Genomic DNA, 19,436 nt, shown 5'->3' on the forward strand with positions numbered 1-19,436 from the left:
TACTGCATAGTGTAGAATAATATCGCGTTACAATTGCTAGATGTACCTATGTATAAACAATACCCTCGCTCACCGATGCCAAGAATGTAAACCTAATACCAACTATCGCATGAATAAAAGACGTTTCTTCCCATGTACATGAATGAGTAGTAAACATTATAGTCAAAACAAGTCGAAAAATAAAGCAAATGAGACTCAAACCAAAGAGCTCTATACATTCATATATTTACGGATTTGATGCAGAGCTGTTTTTGTTCGTTCTCTTACATCCAAATCCGAATCTTCTTCGACGCTGCGAAGCCGATCAATCACGCCAAGTGATTTGAGCTTTACTGCTCGTTCGTAGGAAGCCTGACGATCGCTTTGGTCGTCTTCATATGTCAGGTTGATTACCACCCAGACGCAGTTTACTCGGACGACGCGGTTGGGATGCTCAAATAGCCACATCAAGTTCTTGAGTAGCTCGCGGTGCGTGAATAGAAGATCTCGTTGTTTGGGTGGTCCCGCTGCAAGGTTGACGAGTACATAGGTAACTGCAACAAGAATCTCGGCTGGTATGGGTGGAGGAGGAGGATTAGCCGCTGTGTCGCGCCGAGTGGGATTCGGTCTGGGACGCATCTTTTCTGCCAGTATGTTTAAGAACTCAAGATGGCCGATTTCGGCCAGAAAGAAGTCAACAATCTCGGCTGCACCGTTGCCGCACATAATGTTCCGGACCAAGTCTAGCGCTTGCTCTTGTACCGCGATATCATCTTGTCTCGCCTGTCTTGACTGATCAATCTCCCCGCTCATGGCCAGCTTCTTCCGACGAGTTGGGTCTGCGAGAAGAGCATCAAAACCATTATCCCCGGCTAGTGCATTGTCTCTTGATTCTTCGGCCCTTGAAGCGTCCTCCATCGGATTGAGTAAATCAACCTTCTCACCGGCCGAGTTGGATGTTCCCATGCCCATCTTGAAATCTGCCGCAAGACTTCGTTTACTGGTGGGATCCATTGACATGATTTCTGCTAGCCACGGGGCACCAAGACCAGTCACGATCTTGTTTTTAATGTCATTTGTTGAGTTATATGCAATATGCTTGAGAGCCCACAGTGATTCCAAGCGAAGTTTCGTATTATTGGAGTGGGCGTGGTCGCAAAGGATGGGAAGGATACCAGCAGATATTATTGCCTGGGTCTGCATTAGCTCATGTTTTATGATTCCAAAAGAGAGTGTACGCACCTCTTTCATAGGACTGAAATCCAACGCAATGTTGCATATCACCGATGTCGCTGCAATTTGTACCTCAATATCTCGATGTTTGATCAACTCAAAAAGAGGGGTGGCGACTCCAGCGTCAATCAAACTCGTTCTAAGTACACTAACGGAACGTGTAAGGGCCCGGGCGGCACCGCACGCTGCAAGTAGAGTAGGTATAGAGTTGCCATCTGCAGCGGTATTCTTTGTTCCTGTGGTCTCCTGTGTTTCTAGAGGTGGTCGTGGCTTGAGAGAGTCGATTATGTAAGGGACAACCCCGTTCTCACAGATTGCTTTTCGATACTCATCTCTAAATGGCGCAAGCGCTGCCAACGCCCGTAAAATACCTTCTCGGAATCGCATTATATGACAGGTCATCGGACTGTAGCCAACGGGTCCTAATTGAAGAGCGGCTGGTACTGCAGATAACATATCTTTGTCTTTGCTTTCGGCGTACCACATGGGCTTGCCATTTTCGGAGCGTGGGTTGTAGGTTTCTTTGAGAAGTTGAGAGAGAATTTTGATAGCGGTTGCTTCAACGGCATGCTTTTGCAATTCTTGCGTGTCCATGACCAATGCAGCGATGATGGATGGTACTTCCTCTTTCAGGCTGAGTGCCGTTGGAATCATACCATCAAAGTCAGGGTCTGACTCGTCCCTGAAATCATAGTCCTTGTCAAGCATCCTCAGTAATAACGGAGTTACCAGGTAGTTGAACATGGGAATTCGATGCTTTCTGGCGAGTCCAAGTCTGAACAGATCCGTAACTAGACGAGCTGCCATCACACGAGACATACCGTTCTCCGTTCTGACCATGTGGAAAAGCCAAGGCACAAGTGCACTCTCGTCTTCTTCATACGGAGGCGCTTCTAAGAATGAGAGTGAGCGCTTATGAAACGACCCAATCGGGACTAGAGGGGGGAAATTTGTAGAAGCATTGTTTTGCGCAAGGGGGACAACGGGCAGTAAAGCGTCCATAGGGTTCGTATGGTTCTGGAGAGGAACAGCCGATCCTGACAGATACGGCATTCCCCATGGATTCTTCTTAATGTCCGTAGGCGAGAACTCCGGTAGCCGTCCCGGAAACACGGTGACAATACCCGGTGATGAGAGGAAATGCTCTGCACGCCACTTTGAATTCTCAACGATGATCGAAGTCGCACGCAGGATTGGCCCCAATTTGGCTGCTGGTGGAATTGGCTGTGGGAGCGTGGGCAATGATCCGTCTTCACCGAGATGGTTCTCTGCACCAGGCAGTACGAATCCTTGAGCCACGACAAAAGACGCAATCTTCAATGCCAAGGCATCTAAAACACCGTATTCCGCAAGAGCAGCCTTGTGGGTCTCCTCAGTGCATAGTCTGGTGATAATATTCGCGGCAAGAGTTGCGCATGTCTGTGTTGTCGTAGAGGACGAGCATTGGGCAATTATACGAGCAAAACATCCAATAGAGTCAGGAGCGAACAGTATCTCTGCCAGCCGGTTATCTTGAGGCCAGTTTATATTTTGTAGTGGGTAGCGATCCGCAATGTTGCTTAGCGTTTTGAGAATAGCTACTGTAAGTGACTGCGGGCAATCAGGTGACGAGATAATGGCAAGCATGGAAGGAATGGCTTCGCTGGCCATGATGGGCGAGATAAAAGCTGGACCACCTTATCTGCTGTTAGCTTTCGAGTTCCATAGATGTAAGTCAGGCAGGGTTCGTTTACCTTGAGCCAAGCTTCCTGTGATAATGACAGCCTGCAAGCAAAGTTCTTGATCCTCCGTCATCGACGCCCTACTTGTGTAATCCCCTCCCCGTTGTCCATCGGACATGACTTCCTTACTGGCATCATATTCTTCCCGTGACAAGCATTCCAGAATCCGCGACAATATCGGCACAATGCCTGAACTGACCCATCTCTCCTTCCTCTGATCGTGTCCGATTATTTCATGCTTCAACGCCCGCAATGCTGCCGTTTGTTCGGAGACGGAAGTGGAATTTAGTAATCGATTGAGCAGCGGCCCCTCATCCCGGGCCATCTTGTGACGAGGCGCTTCTTATTCCTGTGAACGTTGTCGATCGTTAGATCGAGAGATGGGTGGAATGTGCTCCGATGAGCTAGTTATCTTGTTGCTGAGATTCGCGACTAGAGGGACAGGTTGGTCTCGATGCGTTGGGAGATAGTAAGTTGAGGTTGAACTGATAGTAATCAACGGTGTACCGGAGATGTGAAAGTGACAATGGCAAATATATGGTAGGTACTTGGTGATGTCGTGCAGGTGACTATTGATGAAAGCTGGAGATTGTAATTCGCGCCCAAATTAATCTTCCAAAGCAATCTTGTGCGTCTAGAATATCAACATAAGTTGTGGTTGATAATGAACGAGGGTTGGTACTGGTCCGCAAACATGGATGATACATGCCACTACTTGCTTTATGCGGTCTCGATCTCTTGGCAAGAGCTCTATCAATACGGTATCTTACCGGCAAGATGTAACACTTCGATGCCTTTACAACTTATTTTCACGGGTAAACCCGTTTTTGCAGCGTAATTACATAGCCTGAGTCACGTGTCAGAGCTAGTTTATCGGCATTGGGCCCCGAGCACCGTCAATAACACCACCGGTGTTTGATTGGCTGATTGTTTGATAGCCTTTATATGATTCTATTCTTCATCAGTATTTGTTACAAACTTCATGGATTTGACAGCAACAAGTGTGGTGGGCATGTTATGTCAAGCACTATGTCAAGTGCGTAGAGGGCGCATGTGGTAGATTCTATCTAACTTACGCCGGTTCCCACAACCATTCCATGGCCGGCTGAGCCACTTGCTGCATTTCCTTGACTCTTCGTTTTTTACTTTTCATATCTTTTTTTTAGCTATCTATTTGGTGTAGCAGTCTGAATCACATTTTCTAAAAGATCAACTCACTTTTCTTGCACTCGGTCAGTAAAGCCTGAAGCCGCTCCATTCTATTGCCGGTGTATCAGATTTAGGGAAAACCAACGAAACTACTATCAGACTGAAGTAACTGATCACTCTGAACATCAAAGTGAATAACAACAACAACAACAACAACAACAAAAGAATAATATAGGAGTGAATTGTACATCCCACTCGATCCTTTGCCAACGTCACCCTCAAAGCTGGAATCTCCACACTAACAAGGTCCCCACTACCTACCATCCAACTCAAAGACAAACAATCAAGCGCAGCGCCTCCATATTTGTACTTGGCAACATCCCTTCAAGAGACACAAGTCGGGATTCCAGCATGGCATAATCACGAATGTAAAACGAGTTTCTATTTTCTCTTTGAATGTATCCAACAGAGATGTCGCGGCAGCCATAGATCGAATTTCCTCGGGTAATAACGTCCTCTTCCCCAGTATGCCTATCGACTCCTCCGAGGCTTTCCAGGCTATCGGAAGAACAGTGCCGTGACCTGGTAAGTTTGTCAATACTTAGGGGCCTTGATTTTCCCAGGCTGATATTTGTTCCGGTTTACATGTACGATCTAAGCGTTTTTCAAATACAGGTCTTTCTGAAATCTATGAAAGCGTCAACGCACTGCCTTCCCAGGCGGCTATATCTTTTCCAATTTAGTATAAACAAAGCAAGAACAATAGCGGGAGACAAATCGGCTAAATACGTCGTCTCCAATGGCGCAGCTCTAGTATGGGTTTGACAGAGAGCGAGACTTGGTTCCGGTGCGTGACTTTTCAGATGTCTCCATCAGTGCAGAGACGATCGATCGATCCATGGAACCACAGAAGGTTGTGTCTAGTCCTGCCTATTTACATAGTAACTCGAGGTTGTCTCAGACACTCAATTTGCATTCAAATTTGGTTGCAAGGAATTAGCCTGGCAGGTAACTGGATGCATGCATGCACTTGGCCCAGAAAGGAAATGTTTCATGTTTGTTACAAACTGACGGACCGCGAAGCCGACCATCCATGATCAGACGACATGCTACAAGTACATGATACCAGGTATGATGCCAGGTATGATACTTGACACTCCGGCACAGTAGATTGATAAGATCTCAATCAGGAATAGGCTACCACTAAGACGGTTAGTGCATCAACAGCAAACTTCTTCCCAAAAGAGCAGGCATAAACGCACGCCCTCGCCTGCACGTTACGTAAAACGTGATGTCGGGTGGCAAGTAACTACTGGCTACTTGAGAGGTTACCCCGGATCACCTTCAAATTGGGGTTGCTGAACCACTGGACTGGGGGGGGGTGGCTTCATTCTTTGTCAATAGAAAGGTATTGGGTACAAGCATTTAGTCAAGTTAGGGCTATCATGAACGACTAGCTTGGGCAGGCAGATCAGATCAGATCAGATCACATCGGTGATGGACCTGCGTGACAATACCGTACGTGCATCCCCAGCAAAGTGCGGGATGGTACGGTAATCCTTACGTATGCTTAAGTATGATAGAAAATTTGCATGTAGCCTAACTGCTTTGAGACTAGAGTCGATCGCACTGAGTCTCTGACAGCTCCATTGGACGTTCGTGGGCTCCCTAGCCAATCATTTCTAAACCTAAACGGGAATATGGGTCAGAAACTGGCTGTGTGCGTGACTCTGGGCGCGGGCTCATATATGATGCCGCTTTTCCTCCATCCCTCTCTGTCTATCTCGTTTCCTCTTGTCTCTTTTCCGACCTACGTATTTCTATCGCTGATACACAGCGGAGCACAGATATGACAGGCCAGCTGTTCGCCATAAAATCAACGGCACCAAACCAATCAATAATTCAGCCAATATAAACCAAGAATGGTTAGTGGCGCGACTGTCGAATCCTGCGCTATTCCGTCCCTGTCATTTGGTGTGGCACGTGGCTGGATCGCGGCCGCTGAGTCGAAGCAAACATGCCAGGAGCCATGATCGTCTCGTCTCCGTCCTCTGCAAGCTTCCAGTCTGGGGCATGCTCCTCTCCTAATCATTTTTCTGCTCCTGGTGCAACAAGCGCCTCCGCTGCTCAATTTGCCGCGTCCTCGCGTGTATCTCCTTACTCAGGCTTCAATTCTCCCTCACCATTCGCCGCCCCCGCCGCCGTTGCCAACTCTGCCTCGTCCCCTGCCCTTCGTCAGCATCGTCGCTCCGCGTCTCGCTCGCTTTTGTCTCACAGCATAGAGGAATTACGCACTGCCTTGAAAAACCACACTGTAGCCACTCCTCCCTCGCAGGATCCCGCCTCGGGCCCCTCAGGGGATCATTCTCGCGGCTGTATGTCCGCTGGACCAGACACCCTTGGGGGCGACTCCCGCCAGTCGTCGACTAATGCGAGCAATAATGATAATACGACCAATCCGAATAATCATGATCCGATTCAGCCAGCCCAGACTAAATCCCAATCCCAGCCTCCGAAGGCTGCACCTCAGGTTCCAATCGCTACCAATGCAGATACAAGCGTGATTGCCATTTCGCCCTCAGATGTGAAAGGAAAACGTCAACTGGCCGATGCTACTGAGCGTCCCACCGCCGTTGCAGAAACAAAACAAAATGGGGAAGAAACAGAACAGAGTCGGCTGAAGCGATTACGACCGCCGGCACCAACCGTCAAACTGTTACCTCGACGATATGAATTGGTGCATCCGAACGATCTCGTGATTTTAATTTCTAGCATGATCATGGAGCTGATCCAGTACAATGACACCATCCCCTTACAAGGTGGCCGATTGACTCGTTTTCACTCACGGACACCGCCCCGTATCTCGGTACGAGACTATTTACAGCGTTTGACGACGCATGCGACATTATCGCCTCCGATTCTTCTCAGCATGGTTTATTATATCGATCGTCTATGTGCTCTATACCCCGCCTTCACTGTTTCGAGCTTGACGGTTCATCGTTTCTTGATTACGAGCGCTACGGTTGCTAGCAAGGGTCTCAGCGATAGTTTCTGGACGAACAAGACATATGCACGGGTTGGAGGTATCACAATCACCGAGTTGGCGATGCTCGAGCTGGACTTTTTATGGCGCGTGGAATGGAAAATCGTTCCACAGCCTGAAGTGCTCGTCGATTATTACCTGAGTCTTGTCGAACGATGCGAAGGATACGCACTAGAGCCGGAAGAATCTGATTTGGCATCGGCGACTTCCGGCAACATGGAGGGTGTTGTTACCACTCCACCTTCAACCTAATATCATTACTTGATCGTTTATCATTGCATATCTCTGGGGTTCTTTTTCTTATCACTATCATCATCTCATGAAACTAGAGAGATCATCTACCGGTGTTCCTGGTTTTCTTTCTATTTCTTTCGGACGGTGACTCAAAAAAGGTTCTGGGCGGCTTATTTTCCTCTTTCGTGTTTTACTTCTGGACTCTGTCGAGATGAGTGTACGACTTTTATTTTGTATTTCCGGCTTACTTTCTTGTATCTATTCATCTTATCACTAGCATTATCGGGTAGTGGAACTTTTAGCAGCATTATTACCACAGATAATATCTATTTGTGCTTTATATGACCTCTACTTGCAGTCTCCGTAAAAAAGGTTTTACGCCAAACCACCCAAAACTACCCCGCACCTAAAACATAGTACGTAGTTAGCTATTTGTGTTATAAGGGCTGTTATTTAGATGTGTGCCTGAGCAGCTAAAAATTGATTTCTTGCGGGTACTCGTTCTTGATCTATTTGTGTATCTAGGTATTGATGCGTCCGTAGGATCAATTCATGAAGCTTCAAGGGGCTTGGATAAATGAGAAAACGCGATACCAAGAAGCCGAACGAAGACTAAACAGTTATCCCTCTCAGTAATTTTTTTTGACAGCCAAGACAAGCTTTTAACCATTAGGTACCTAAACCTAGTCGGGTTAGATCGGGATTAGTCCCACGCAAACCCTGTACAGTATCAAATGAAGTACAAATTATCGACTTATCTGATCATGATATGGGAAGGAATTAGACATTATGGATGTGTCTGCCCAAGAATCTAATGGGCCCAAAATAAAGCCGTTGAAAGGACATATTGTGTCTGTTCCTACAGTGCAGGAGACAAATCCGACATTTGAATTCGGTTCGTTTTCCCCCAAGTTGTTTCAAGGATAAATTCTAACATATGCCCAGGCGATGCATATACTGTTGAAATAATACAGAAATGTGCTTCACAAGTCACCAAGTATGTTATTTCGAGTACTTTATATACGAGGAACATAACAGCTAACATTGGATGGAAGAGTGCTCGACAAGGCATTCCCGAAAGATCTAAACCTTCCATTCACGCATCTCCGTAGATTCGCGAAGAGGGAATTTTTGCCGGATGCAATCAAGACTCAGATCGACAATGAGAAGGAGAAGACTCCGTTGCCAACAGCAGTTACGGAAGATGGTGCTGAAATAGAGAATGAATCAACACAAACACCACCACCACAAGTGACGATATTCGTCCTGATACCACCGCCATTACCAGAGGCGGATCAACTGAGGATCCTCCTAGCACCATTCGTTCCTTCTTCAATATCATCAAACCCACAAAATGATGAGTCTGGAGTGAAGGCATCAATTCCAATCCACCGCGTAACAATCCCGCTCCAACCCCCTTTCAACTCCCAGCAAGCAGAAACGTGGTCCAAAATATACTGGCCTACAAACTTCAACGCCGCCTCTCCACGCGGTATGATTGCGCCTCCGCCCAAGATCTTGAATGTCACGCAGACGAGCATCGCGCCGAATGCGGGGTATTATTTGTCTCTGGCAGGCCAGGTTGCGCGAGAAGCGAAAGGGGCGGGAAGAGGGAGGGGGATTGGGGTTGTTATCGTTGACCCTGCTATTGCGGCTAGTTCGCGGAGTAATGGTGCTACCCTAACAGAGGATGATGAAGAAGGGGATAATGGCGTTGTAGCCGTTGCAGGAGATGCGAGATATTGCGCTCCTGGGCTTGCGAGCAGGGACAATCTAGGGGAGGGGGTATATGAAGCCGATTGTGAGGGCGGACCTGAATTTCATGCTATTATGCGAGCGGTTGAGATGGTTGCTACGAGACGGAGGGACGATAAAGTTGCGATGGCCACTGATAAAACTGCATCTATACGCAACACGTCGCTTACGCCGCTCGAGTCGCATTATTTGTGTCGACCGGCGTCTCCGTCACAATATACATCAATAACTGAAACAGATACGCATACCAACCAAAATGCAGGCCGGATACTTTCTCGAGCTGCGGGTGGATATCTCTGCACCGATTTGGATATATACATCACACATGAACCGTGTCTAGCGTGCTCGATGGGTATGCTACTGTCACGGTTTCGAGCAATCACGTTTCCGCGACGGGGTAGACTTGTCACCGGGGGGTTGGCCTCAATGGAGATCCCACAGTCTTCGAGCAGAGCAAAGCTCGAAAGCTCTGGAAATATTACTAATGATAATAATGATGAGGAGGATGGTGGCAACGAAGATGGAGGGAAGCCGCCACAAAAAAGGGAAACATATTACGGTCTACATTGGAGGAAAGAGCTGAATTGGAGAGCGATGTGTTTCGAGTTTGTGAATGACGAGGATACTGATTTATATGATGAACAGGATGGCATAGAAAGGATTAGTGATTATCATGCTTGATGTGTATAGAAGTGAATCGATCTCTAGATCTTCAAAATATTTAAAGGCCAACGAAGGAGTTCCCGAGAGACCTTTTCTCCTAATGTATACCATAGCGAGTATATTTACTTGCCATCTAAAGAATTATAAACCAAGTCCATATAACGTTAATAAATGCATAACAATCTACAGAGTAGACAAAAGAGCCTCGGTTTGGTGATATTTCCCAAATAGGACTAGCTCATATAGGCGCAAAGCAGAGAGGGGCCGTAAGCTTAACTTTTTCCTCGCGGCAAAAAATCGTCGCCGACCCCCCGCAGACCTTCAGAATTTCATTCTTCTTTCATTCTTGAACCAACATTCGAGCTTGCATTCAGTGGCGTTATGAGGATCCGCGACTTTTGACACTACCATCTATGCATTATTAATTATTCAAAATTCGATCCGTGCGAAGTACATTTATCAGCGCAATCAACACCCTTCTGAGTCATCAGCTATAATGCGCATTACTGCGACAGGCAAACTGCGATGATGCAGAGCGAAATCAAAGTCGGCCTGGGGAAGGCCCAGGTCATCGATAACGTGCCGAAAGTTATCAAAGAGTTGAAATTTGGCGCATTGTAAGTTTTTCTTTTCAGCATCTTCATTTGTCTAGAGCTCTAATAGAGCGACGCTAATACCTTGGTCAACAGATCGGACAACGATGTTATCAGCCAAGCCGTCGTCGAAATCTCGGATAGACGGTTCTACGATCTGGAGCGAGATCGCGTCGTTCAAGAAAATGGGCCCCTAGATCGCAGACTCGGTATTAGCGGTAAAATGGAAACCTGTCTAACCTGCGGATTGGGACACAAGGACTGCAACGGCCATTTCGGACACGTGAAATTAGTACTTCCGGCTTTTCATATTGGATATTTCAAGAGAGTTATTGGCATCTTGCAGGTTATTTGCAAGGAATGTTCGACGATACTATTGCCAGAGGCGGAGCGTCGCGCTTTCCTCAAAGAGATGCGTCGGCCACGACTGGATAATCTGCGGCGTTTACAGATTGCGAAGAGGGTCGTTGAACGCTGCAAGAAGACGCGAGATTGTCCTCGGTGCGGTGCGGTTAATGGTGTGGTGAAAAAGGCTGGTACAGCGGCGCTGAAAATCGTGCACGAAAAGTTCCGCCACTTTAATCAGTCGACTTCCGCGAAAAAGGTTCCGCCTATCAGCAAAATCGTGTTTGATAATTCGTTGGCAGAAGCTAGAGCTTCGAACCCGGATGTCGACAGATTTTACAAAAAAGCCCAAGATGATTTGCACGCGCTTCGGGTTATGAATCTGTTCAAGAAGATTACGAATGCGGACTGTGAGCTTTTGGGTCTTGATCCTACAGAAGTCCGTCCAGAGACTTTTCTTTGGCAATATATCCCTGCTCCGCCGAACTGTATTCGTCCATCGGTTAGCCAGGATGGGGCGTCTAATGAAGATGATTTGACCGCAAAACTTGGCGATATTGTGCAGAGCAACATAACACTAAGAAACAACTTGAGAAAAGGAGCACCGGTGCCTACTCTGATGGAATGTTGGGACTACATGACGCTACAAATAGCCATTTATATTAATGGCGATGTGCCTGGTCTGAAAGGCGAGGCTGGCAAACCCACTCGCTCGCTGGTTTCTCGTCTTAAAGGAAAGCAGGGTCGATTCAGAGGCAACTTGTCAGGAAAGCGTGTCGACTTTTCTGGACGTACTGTCATTTCGCCAGACCCTAATCTTCGAATTGACGAGGTCGCAGTTCCGGAGTTAGTCGCAAAGAACATGACATACCCAGAAATCGTCACTCGTTACAACTTGGAATATTTGCAGAAATTGGTACGCAATGGTATTAACAAATGGCCCGGTGCGAAAAAGGTCATCAAGAAGGATAGTGGATTGACTATCTCGTTGAAACACTCGGCGAAGAGTTTGGACACAATATCGAAGCAGCTGCAGATTGGAGATCTGGTGGAACGCCATCTTGTTGACGGTGATATTGCACTTTACAATCGACAGCCTTCCCTTCACAAACTTAGTATTCTTTCACATTTTGTCAAGGTCCGTCCGTATAGGACGTTTCGCATGAATGAGTGTGTCTGCAATCCATACAATGCCGATTTCGACGGTGACGAAATGAACCTGCACATTCCTCAAACTGAGGAGGCTCGTTCTGAAGCGATGGAACTCATGGGTGTGAAGAATAATCTGGTCACGCCAAAGAACGGAGAGCCCATTATTGGAGCTATCCAGGATTTCATCAGTGCGGCATATGTATTGAGTAGCAAGGACAATTTCTTCGATCGAAGATCTTTTACACAAATCTGTCTATACATGCTTGGACCAGAAACGCGATTCGATCTTCCGCCTCCGGCTATTCTCAAGCCTCAGATGATGTGGACTGGAAAGCAAGTGTTTAACATCCTTATGCGTCCAAACAAAGATGATCCTGTAAAGGTCAATATCGATGCCGCTTGTCGAGAGTTCAAGGCACCAAAGGATGGGCAGCCAAAGGATCTAGATCCAAATGACGGTTGGTTGGTCATTCGAAACTCTGAAATCATGTGCGGTGTCATGGACAAGAGCACTATTGGTTCTGGAAAGAAAGACAACGTCTTCTATATTATGTTAAGAGATTTCGGTCCACCTGCTGCGGCTGAAGGAATGAATCGGCTGTCCAAGCTTTGCGCTCGCTGGTTTACTAATGTTGGATTCTCGATTGGTATCACAGATGTATATCCAAGCGAGAGGCTGGTTCAGACGAAGAATGAGCTAGTTGAGAGGGCCTATGCTGCTTGTGACGAGGTTATCGCCCAATACAAGGCTGGAAAGCTCGAGAAGTTACCGGGTTGTGACGAGCTCCAGACTATGGAGAGCCAAGTATCTGGTATTCTGTCCAAAGTTCGTCAACAAGCTGGTGAGGAATGTATTAAGCAACTCAGCAAATACAACGCCCCTCTTATCATGGCCACGTCTGGATCCAAGGGTTCCAGTATCAACGTATCACAGATGGTTGCTGTTGTCGGTCAACAGATTATCAGCAGTGAGCGTGTGCAAGACGGTTTCCAGGACCGAACATTGCCTCACTTCCCGAAAAATGCCCGCCATCCGCCTTCAAAGGGTTTCGTGCGGAACAGTTTCTTTTCTAGCTTGTCGCCTACGGAGTTCTTCTTCCACGCCATGTCTGGTCGTGAAGGTTTGATTGATACTGCAGTCAAGACTGCCGAAACAGGTTACATGTCTCGTCGTTTGATGAAGTCTCTTGAAGATTTGTCGGCCAAGTATGACGGTACTATTCGTACCTCATCTGCCAGTATTGTGCAGTTTAGCTACGGTGGAGATGATCTGGATCCGGTGGACATGGAAGGCAAAGCCAAGCCTGTTCACTTTGATCGGACATACAACCATGCCATGGCCGTTACACATAATAACAACGAGCGAGGTCTGCAGCCGTCAGAAATCAGGGCTATCACCGAGGAATTACTGTCTGAGGAACGAAAGAGATATGTTCGCAAGGGTCTTTTCGGCGAAGATCTTCCTTATAAGGACGACAGCGACTACGGTACTGATCAATTAGAGAGTGCACGTGCCTTCCTTGACTCAATCCAGGAGCATATTGAGAAAAAGGCAGTCGCTATGGAAAAAGCAATGGACAGCGCTCTTTCAGATCAAGAAGCTCGAATGGCTCTTGACCATGTTGGAAAGCTGTCGGAGGGATCATTGAGATATTTCATCAAGTCTTGTCTGTTCAAATATGAGAAGGCCAAGATTGAGCCGGGACATGCTGTGGGCGCTGTTGGAGCGCAGTCCATTGGAGAGCCTGGTACTCAGATGACCCTGAAAACGTGAGTTCTTCTCTCCAATCGAAAAGAGTATAATGCTAACGAGAATAGTTTCCATTTTGCTGGTGTCGGTAACTTGGCACTTACACAGGGTGTTCCCCGTATTAAAGAAATTATCAACGCTTCGAAAGAAATTAGTACTCCAGTCATTACTTGTCACCTTGCCATCCCGCATGAACTTCACGCAGCGCGTATCGCCAAGGGCAGAATCGAAAAGACATTTTTGCGTGATATTATCCATTACATACGAGAGTCCTGGACAGACAAGGAAGGCTACATTACAGTCAAACTCAACTGGGACACGATCGAGAACCTACAGCTCGAATTGTCCCTCAGACAGATCAAGGATGCCATCACAAGTCACCGCCGCTTCAAGGGCAGCGATCTTACGGTCGACGTTCTTCGGTCGCACATCAAAATCCGAGTGGACATGGACCCGAGCAGCAAGGCAGGATTGAGTAAGACTGATATTGCAGCGACTAGTGCAGACCCATATCTTCGGTTGAAGCATCTCAAGCGTATGCTGCCGGATATTCAAGTATTGGGACATCCGCAGGCCAGGCGTGCTATTATCCACTCTGAGCGCGGGCTTAATAAGTTGCTCGTTGAAGGATATGGCCTACGAGCATGTATGAACACCGATGGAGTTGAGGGAGTGAGGACAAAAACCAACAACGTCATGGAAATGCGGGCTGTGCTGGGTATCGAGGCGGCGCGAGAGACGATTATCAATGAAATGGGTGAGGTCATGAAGGATATGGACATTGATCCACGACACGTAAGTTCGACACTAGTATAATCAAAAAAGAACACCGCTGACTTGGTTTTAGATGCACCTTCTCGCAGATATCATGACTACAAACGGCGAAGTTTTGGGGATTACCCGTTTCGGTATGGCCAAAATGCGCGATTCAGTTCTACAGCTTGCATCCTTCGAGAAAACTGCCGATCATCTCTTCGACGCCGGCGGAACAGGTCGTACAGACCGCGTGGAGGGTGTATCAGAGTGTATTATTATGGGCAAGACCGTTTCCCTCGGTACGGGCGCGATGGAAGTCGTGCGCAAACTCAACTTTTATGAGGGCCATACGGGGGCGAAGAAGACGGTGTTCGAGGATGCGTGGTCTGAGGCCCATCGTGAGACGAGGAGGAAAAAGCGGTAGTAGACTACCGCGAGTCTATTTAAGTGTTTCTCTGCTATTGGGCTTGTACTGTATGGGCATGATGATAACTATGTATTACGATAGAGTTGAATCAAGTATGACGAGTGTATACTTGCAGTATCTTTGCTGAGGGTTAGTACAGAACTGCTACCTAGAGCACAATGACTCATGAATGTGACTGGGAATGAGTCACAGGGTTGCCACACTAACAGAGAATACTAGTCGGCAGTATCCCCAAAACTGATCAGCTTCTCAGAAATCATGTGCAGGCATCAGTTCGAAGAGTCTCTGAGTCTACCGCGTACTCCGTAGAGTAGCTAAGATGGGATGGTCTGTGGCGGGGCTCCCTGCGGGCCGGGAAGATCCATACAAGCTTATCGTGAACAAAGCCATCTAAGAGGTAGCGTACATGTCTATTGTATGTTGGACAGGTCTAGAAAAATAAATAAGAAAGGAATAGAATATATGCTCAAGGCCTGGACAAAGTAAGCATAATATAATAGAGCAGACTGTTCACCGCCACATGGCTCGTTGCTCTTCACAGCAGCAGTCAGGCGGTCAGTCACGGCTGTCAGTTGGACGACGTCTGGCGGGGCTTTGCCTCCTTGAGCTGAGCCTTGTCTGGCTGCCTTGTGCTTACTTATGTAGCAGTAGCTTACTTCGTCGGTCGGCTACTCCACTTCCCCTCAAACAACCCGTCATCATCTTCATCATCCTCCATTATCTATCTTCCTTCCTTCATCAACCACCATCACCTACTTTGCGTTTATCGTCAAGAACTGCATAGTTCATCGCTTATAACATCTTTTTCGAATACACACATTCAATAAGTTGGTTCTCCATTTAGACACCCTCGAGACGATAGCTTGCTTATCTGACCGTCACAGCAGCCATGCGATCCAAGTTCAAGGACGAGCACCCCTTCGAGAAGCGCAAGGCTGAAGCCGAGCGTATCCGCCAGAAATACGCTGACCGTATCCCCGTACGTCCTCCCTCTTCTGCTCTCTGTATCTCATATCTCTAATAGTTCGTAAAGGTCATCTGCGAAAAGGTCGAGAAATCCGACATCGCAACCATCGATAAGAAGAAATACCTCGTCCCTGCAGACCTCACCGTCGGCCAGTTCGTGTATGTCATCCGCAAGCGCATCAAGTTGTCGCCCGAAAAGGCCATTTTCATCTTTGTCGATGAGGTGCTTCCGCCTACTGCGGCGTTGATGAGCAGCATTTACGAGGAGCATAAGGATGAGGATGGTTTCTTATATATTACGTACGTCTCATTCTTGATCCGTGGATCAAGTGTAGCGCTTAAATATACATGATGCTAATGATGGGATAGATACTCCGGCGAGAACACATTCGGTGACTGCTGAAGAAGAAACCATGACGACAACCCCTACGAAATTGCTAGATAAAGCGACGTGAATCTAACCTGGACTGAACGAACATGCTTTGCTTTAGAAGTGTTGCAATATGTCTTTGCTTTTTTGCAATCTGACGCCGACCGGTCTTTCTTCGCCTCGACTCCTCGACTCCTCGACTTGTTTGATCGCTTTGTATACGAGAATGACATCAGATTGTTGGTTTCGTGCTGGCGTTATACGGATCACATATTTGCTAGTCTGATACGAATGTTATTGCTTGCTTTTGTACGGACGTTATCTATATCACAATCAATGCTTTGGGTGACTGCCTTGTCGGTCTGCCGAGGTAGATAGTTAGTCAAGACCCCGCGTCTGGCTTCTGTCAGTAGTCAGTCCGCATACCTTGGTAGATCAAGTCAGTTAGCCATCACAAATGAAGTTAGTTTTACTCATCCAGTAGAAAGTCGTTATTGTACCTCTGTACGTAGTAAGCACTAAGTCGGACTTAAACCGGACCCGATCCACAACTCCGGCCCATCATCGGAACCTTCCCAGTCCCAATCAGGAATAGCGTAAACCGCGCAATTCTCCAATCCCAAAATATTCCATTGCAGCCAGGCCGTTTTTTCTTCTGCAGTCAGTATCAAGCAATCAATCAAGCATTGATCTTCTTCTTTCTTTCTTCTTTTGTTTTTATCTTCTTGTTGCTTTCTTTCAGTAGGGTTCAGGTCTTTTAGTCTGCAATCTTTTCTGTCCTTGTTTTTTTTCCCTCCCTCGTCTTTTCCAACCAGCTCGAATCGTTTTCAGTGTTTGTTCAACGACAAAAAACGAAGAAATGTCTCCTGCAATGGCTACTGTTGGCGCCAGCTCGGCTGCCAAGGATATTAAGAGAGAATCCGGAACTGCGCGATTACTCGGCTCTGGTATGTTGTCTTGAAACTGTTTGGTGCGAAGGATGAATTGTTGACTGGAGTGTGATAGGATCCGCTGGTATTGCGGAATTGCTTGTTTTCCATCCTGTATGTCTTTTCCGATATATCGTTGAGTGCGGGGCAGGACTGACGTTGGATAGGTTGATACGATCGCAAAACGATTGATGAGCAACCAAGGCCAGGTACGTTATATACCAGCAAAGCGGAAGACGACAGGAATACAAAGCTGACGTGCATGCGATAGTCCAACACAGCTGCTGCCCTGAACCAGGTCATTTTCAAGGAATATGCGACTGCCTCTGTGGGCCGGAAATTCACCTCTCTCTTCCCGGGTCTCGGATATGCTGCTGGATACAAGGTACTACCCTCTTTTTGTCTACGGACAGGCACCTTGATGAAGGAGGTGTACTAAGATGATAGGTCCTCCAACGAATCTATAAATACGGCGGTCAACCTTTCGTCCGCGATTACCTAGCACAAAATCACGGTTCGGTATTCGAATCAACCTTTGGCAAGGGAACTGGAAAGGCTATCATGCACGCTACCGCTGGAAGGTTCGTCTCCTCCCTCTACATTCTGATTTGATACATTATATTCATAAGAACAGTATCGTCGGAATCGGTGAAATCGTCCTCTTGCCCCTCGACGTCCTCAAAATCAAACGCCAGACCAACCCCGAAGCCTTCCGTGGCCGTGGTCTGTTCAAGATCATCTCCGATGAAGGAATGGGTTTGTACCGTGGTGCTGGATGGACGGCTGCTCGTAACGCGCCTGGTTCATTTGCTGTACGTCTTTTTAACACCCCCGTTTAAGGTGAAGATTTTTATACTAACGAACGGAATAGCTCTTCGGTGGCTCCGCCTTCGCAAAGGAATACATCTTCTCCCTGCAAGACTACAACGCCGCAACCTGGGGCCAAAACTTCGTCGCCTCCATCTTCGGTGCCAGCGCATCCCTCGTCGTCTCCGCACCTCTAGATGTCATCAAAACCCGTATCCAGAACCGAAACTTTGAGAACCCCGAGTCTGGTACCAGAATCATCGCGAATATGATCAAGAACGAAGGTGCAGGCGCCTTTTTCAAGGGCCTTGTACCCAAGCTATTGATGACCGGTCCCAAGCTGGTGTTTAGCTTCTGGTTGGCTCAGACTTTGATTCCTGCTTTCGGAAAGGTCCTTTAACCTCTCTCCCCTCGTTTCATCAGTGGGCAGGCATAAAATGTTGTAATCGGTTCTTTGTTCTATTTTCAATTCGGTTGGCGAATTGTTTGATTTTTGATTTTCTTCTACTTCTTGTTGTAGATTTTTTTTTGTGTGGGATGGGGAATGGGGTTTATTGAATGCATCATGTATGTAATTTTATTAGTTAGCTGTTATATATAGACTCCTCTCTAAGATTCAAGTGATAGTCTACAGCATATTTTCCAGTACGTACTCCGCATATAGTAGAACATCATCACGATATAACTATCGTATGAATTAAAATCTCTAGATACCAGATTCGTTCGATCAATAATGATTCGGAGCACTCTCTATATTCATATGTATAATGCCTGACCTGATAGTTATCTAGAGATTTTAATTCATATGATATAGTCACTAGATGAGGGGGGGCCGTCTGTTCGTTATAGGCAGGTTCTACTCGGTAGTTAGTTAACTTAGTATTCAAAAATTCGAGCGCGTAATCAAAACGATTGGTCCGTGCGTCCAACTGAAAGTCTCACGACGACGAATGGGAAAGTTCTATATACACATACACAGAACCCAGACATTCCTCATCGACATCTCAACTCTCCCCTTGTATTAACATAAACCTCAAAGTAAACGGACGGGGCAAATTGATACATATCAAATCATCCATCAAACTCGCCGCGGCAACAGATTCCGAACATCACCGTCCATCATCATCATCACTATCACCATCATCACAACCACCACCAGGCACACATCCGAATCATCCATCCATTCCATAGAAATAAAACAAACATGTCCCATCCCTACCTAATCTCAAAGTACGTCCTCCCCTTCCCTTTCCCTTCCCTTTCCACCTTTCTTTTTACCATCCCAACCTGACGACTGTTCTGGGGGAGGAAAACAGAATAGCAGACCCCGTCTTCGCCCTCATAATCGGCTCAACATCCGCCGTGCTCAGAATCCAGCGGGACATGCGCCATGAATCGGCCCAGTCTCAGACCAGTTCGCCACCTGGGATTACAGCTACTACGGCTCCCGCAAAGACGGAGGATGTCTCGCTTTCAAAGATCGCGGAGATTGGGGCCAGGAGGGTTGGGAGGTGGTGGCGAGGGGAGTTTCAGGGGTTATAGTCTTGTGTCTTTTTGGTGTTTG

At 47.1% G+C, this 19,436-nt stretch overlaps 7 protein-coding genes across 7 annotated transcripts; 6 read left to right on the plus strand and 1 right to left on the minus strand.

The window, feature by feature from the left end:
* Positions 1-210: 210 nt before the first annotated feature.
* Positions 211-3,258, minus strand: EYB26_006914 (uncharacterized protein; the record flags this gene model as incomplete). The annotated part of the gene is made up of 3 exons (XM_054266187.1): positions 211-1,170; positions 1,222-2,888; positions 2,946-3,258. 3 exons carry the CDS (start codon positions 3,256-3,258, stop codon positions 211-213), a joined length of 2,940 nt encoding a protein of 979 aa, XP_054122162.1.
* A 2,841-nt stretch (positions 3,259-6,099) lies between these two features.
* Positions 6,100-7,377, plus strand: EYB26_006915 (uncharacterized protein; the record flags this gene model as incomplete). The annotated part of the gene is made up of 1 exon (XM_054266188.1): positions 6,100-7,377. One exon carries the CDS (start codon positions 6,100-6,102, stop codon positions 7,375-7,377), a length of 1,278 nt encoding a protein of 425 aa, XP_054122163.1.
* Positions 7,378-8,148: 771 nt separating this feature from the next.
* EYB26_006916 (uncharacterized protein) lies at positions 8,149-9,795 on the plus strand (the record flags this gene model as incomplete). Its single annotated transcript, XM_054266189.1, has 3 exons — positions 8,149-8,254; positions 8,305-8,356; positions 8,415-9,795. 3 exons carry the CDS (start codon positions 8,149-8,151, stop codon positions 9,793-9,795), a joined length of 1,539 nt encoding a protein of 512 aa, XP_054122164.1.
* Positions 9,796-10,302: 507 nt separating this feature from the next.
* On the plus strand, positions 10,303-14,797 carry EYB26_006917 (uncharacterized protein; the record flags this gene model as incomplete). The annotated part of the gene is made up of 4 exons (XM_054266190.1): positions 10,303-10,394; positions 10,467-13,637; positions 13,686-14,412; positions 14,465-14,797. 4 exons carry the CDS (start codon positions 10,303-10,305, stop codon positions 14,795-14,797), a joined length of 4,323 nt encoding a protein of 1,440 aa, XP_054122165.1.
* An 892-nt stretch (positions 14,798-15,689) lies between these two features.
* On the plus strand, positions 15,690-16,169 carry EYB26_006918 (uncharacterized protein; the record flags this gene model as incomplete). The annotated part of the gene is made up of 3 exons (XM_054266191.1): positions 15,690-15,779; positions 15,834-16,066; positions 16,136-16,169. 3 exons carry the CDS (start codon positions 15,690-15,692, stop codon positions 16,167-16,169), a joined length of 357 nt encoding a protein of 118 aa, XP_054122166.1.
* An 838-nt stretch (positions 16,170-17,007) lies between these two features.
* EYB26_006919 (uncharacterized protein) lies at positions 17,008-18,272 on the plus strand (the record flags this gene model as incomplete). The annotated part of the gene is made up of 7 exons (XM_054266192.1): positions 17,008-17,083; positions 17,142-17,179; positions 17,233-17,274; positions 17,337-17,450; positions 17,513-17,646; positions 17,700-17,877; positions 17,937-18,272. The coding sequence occupies 7 exons, from the start codon at positions 17,008-17,010 to the stop codon at positions 18,270-18,272; spliced, it is 918 nt and encodes a 305-aa protein (XP_054122167.1).
* An 804-nt stretch (positions 18,273-19,076) lies between these two features.
* On the plus strand, positions 19,077-19,414 carry EYB26_006920 (uncharacterized protein; the record flags this gene model as incomplete). The annotated part of the gene is made up of 2 exons (XM_054266193.1): positions 19,077-19,102; positions 19,189-19,414. The coding sequence occupies 2 exons, from the start codon at positions 19,077-19,079 to the stop codon at positions 19,412-19,414; spliced, it is 252 nt and encodes an 83-aa protein (XP_054122168.1).
* Positions 19,415-19,436: the final 22 nt, after the last annotated feature.

The sequence above is a fragment of the Talaromyces marneffei genome, chromosome 5 (genome assembly GCF_009556855.1).
Source record: "Talaromyces marneffei chromosome 5, complete sequence".
Lineage (NCBI taxonomy): Eukaryota > Fungi > Ascomycota > Eurotiomycetes > Eurotiales > Trichocomaceae > Talaromyces > Talaromyces marneffei.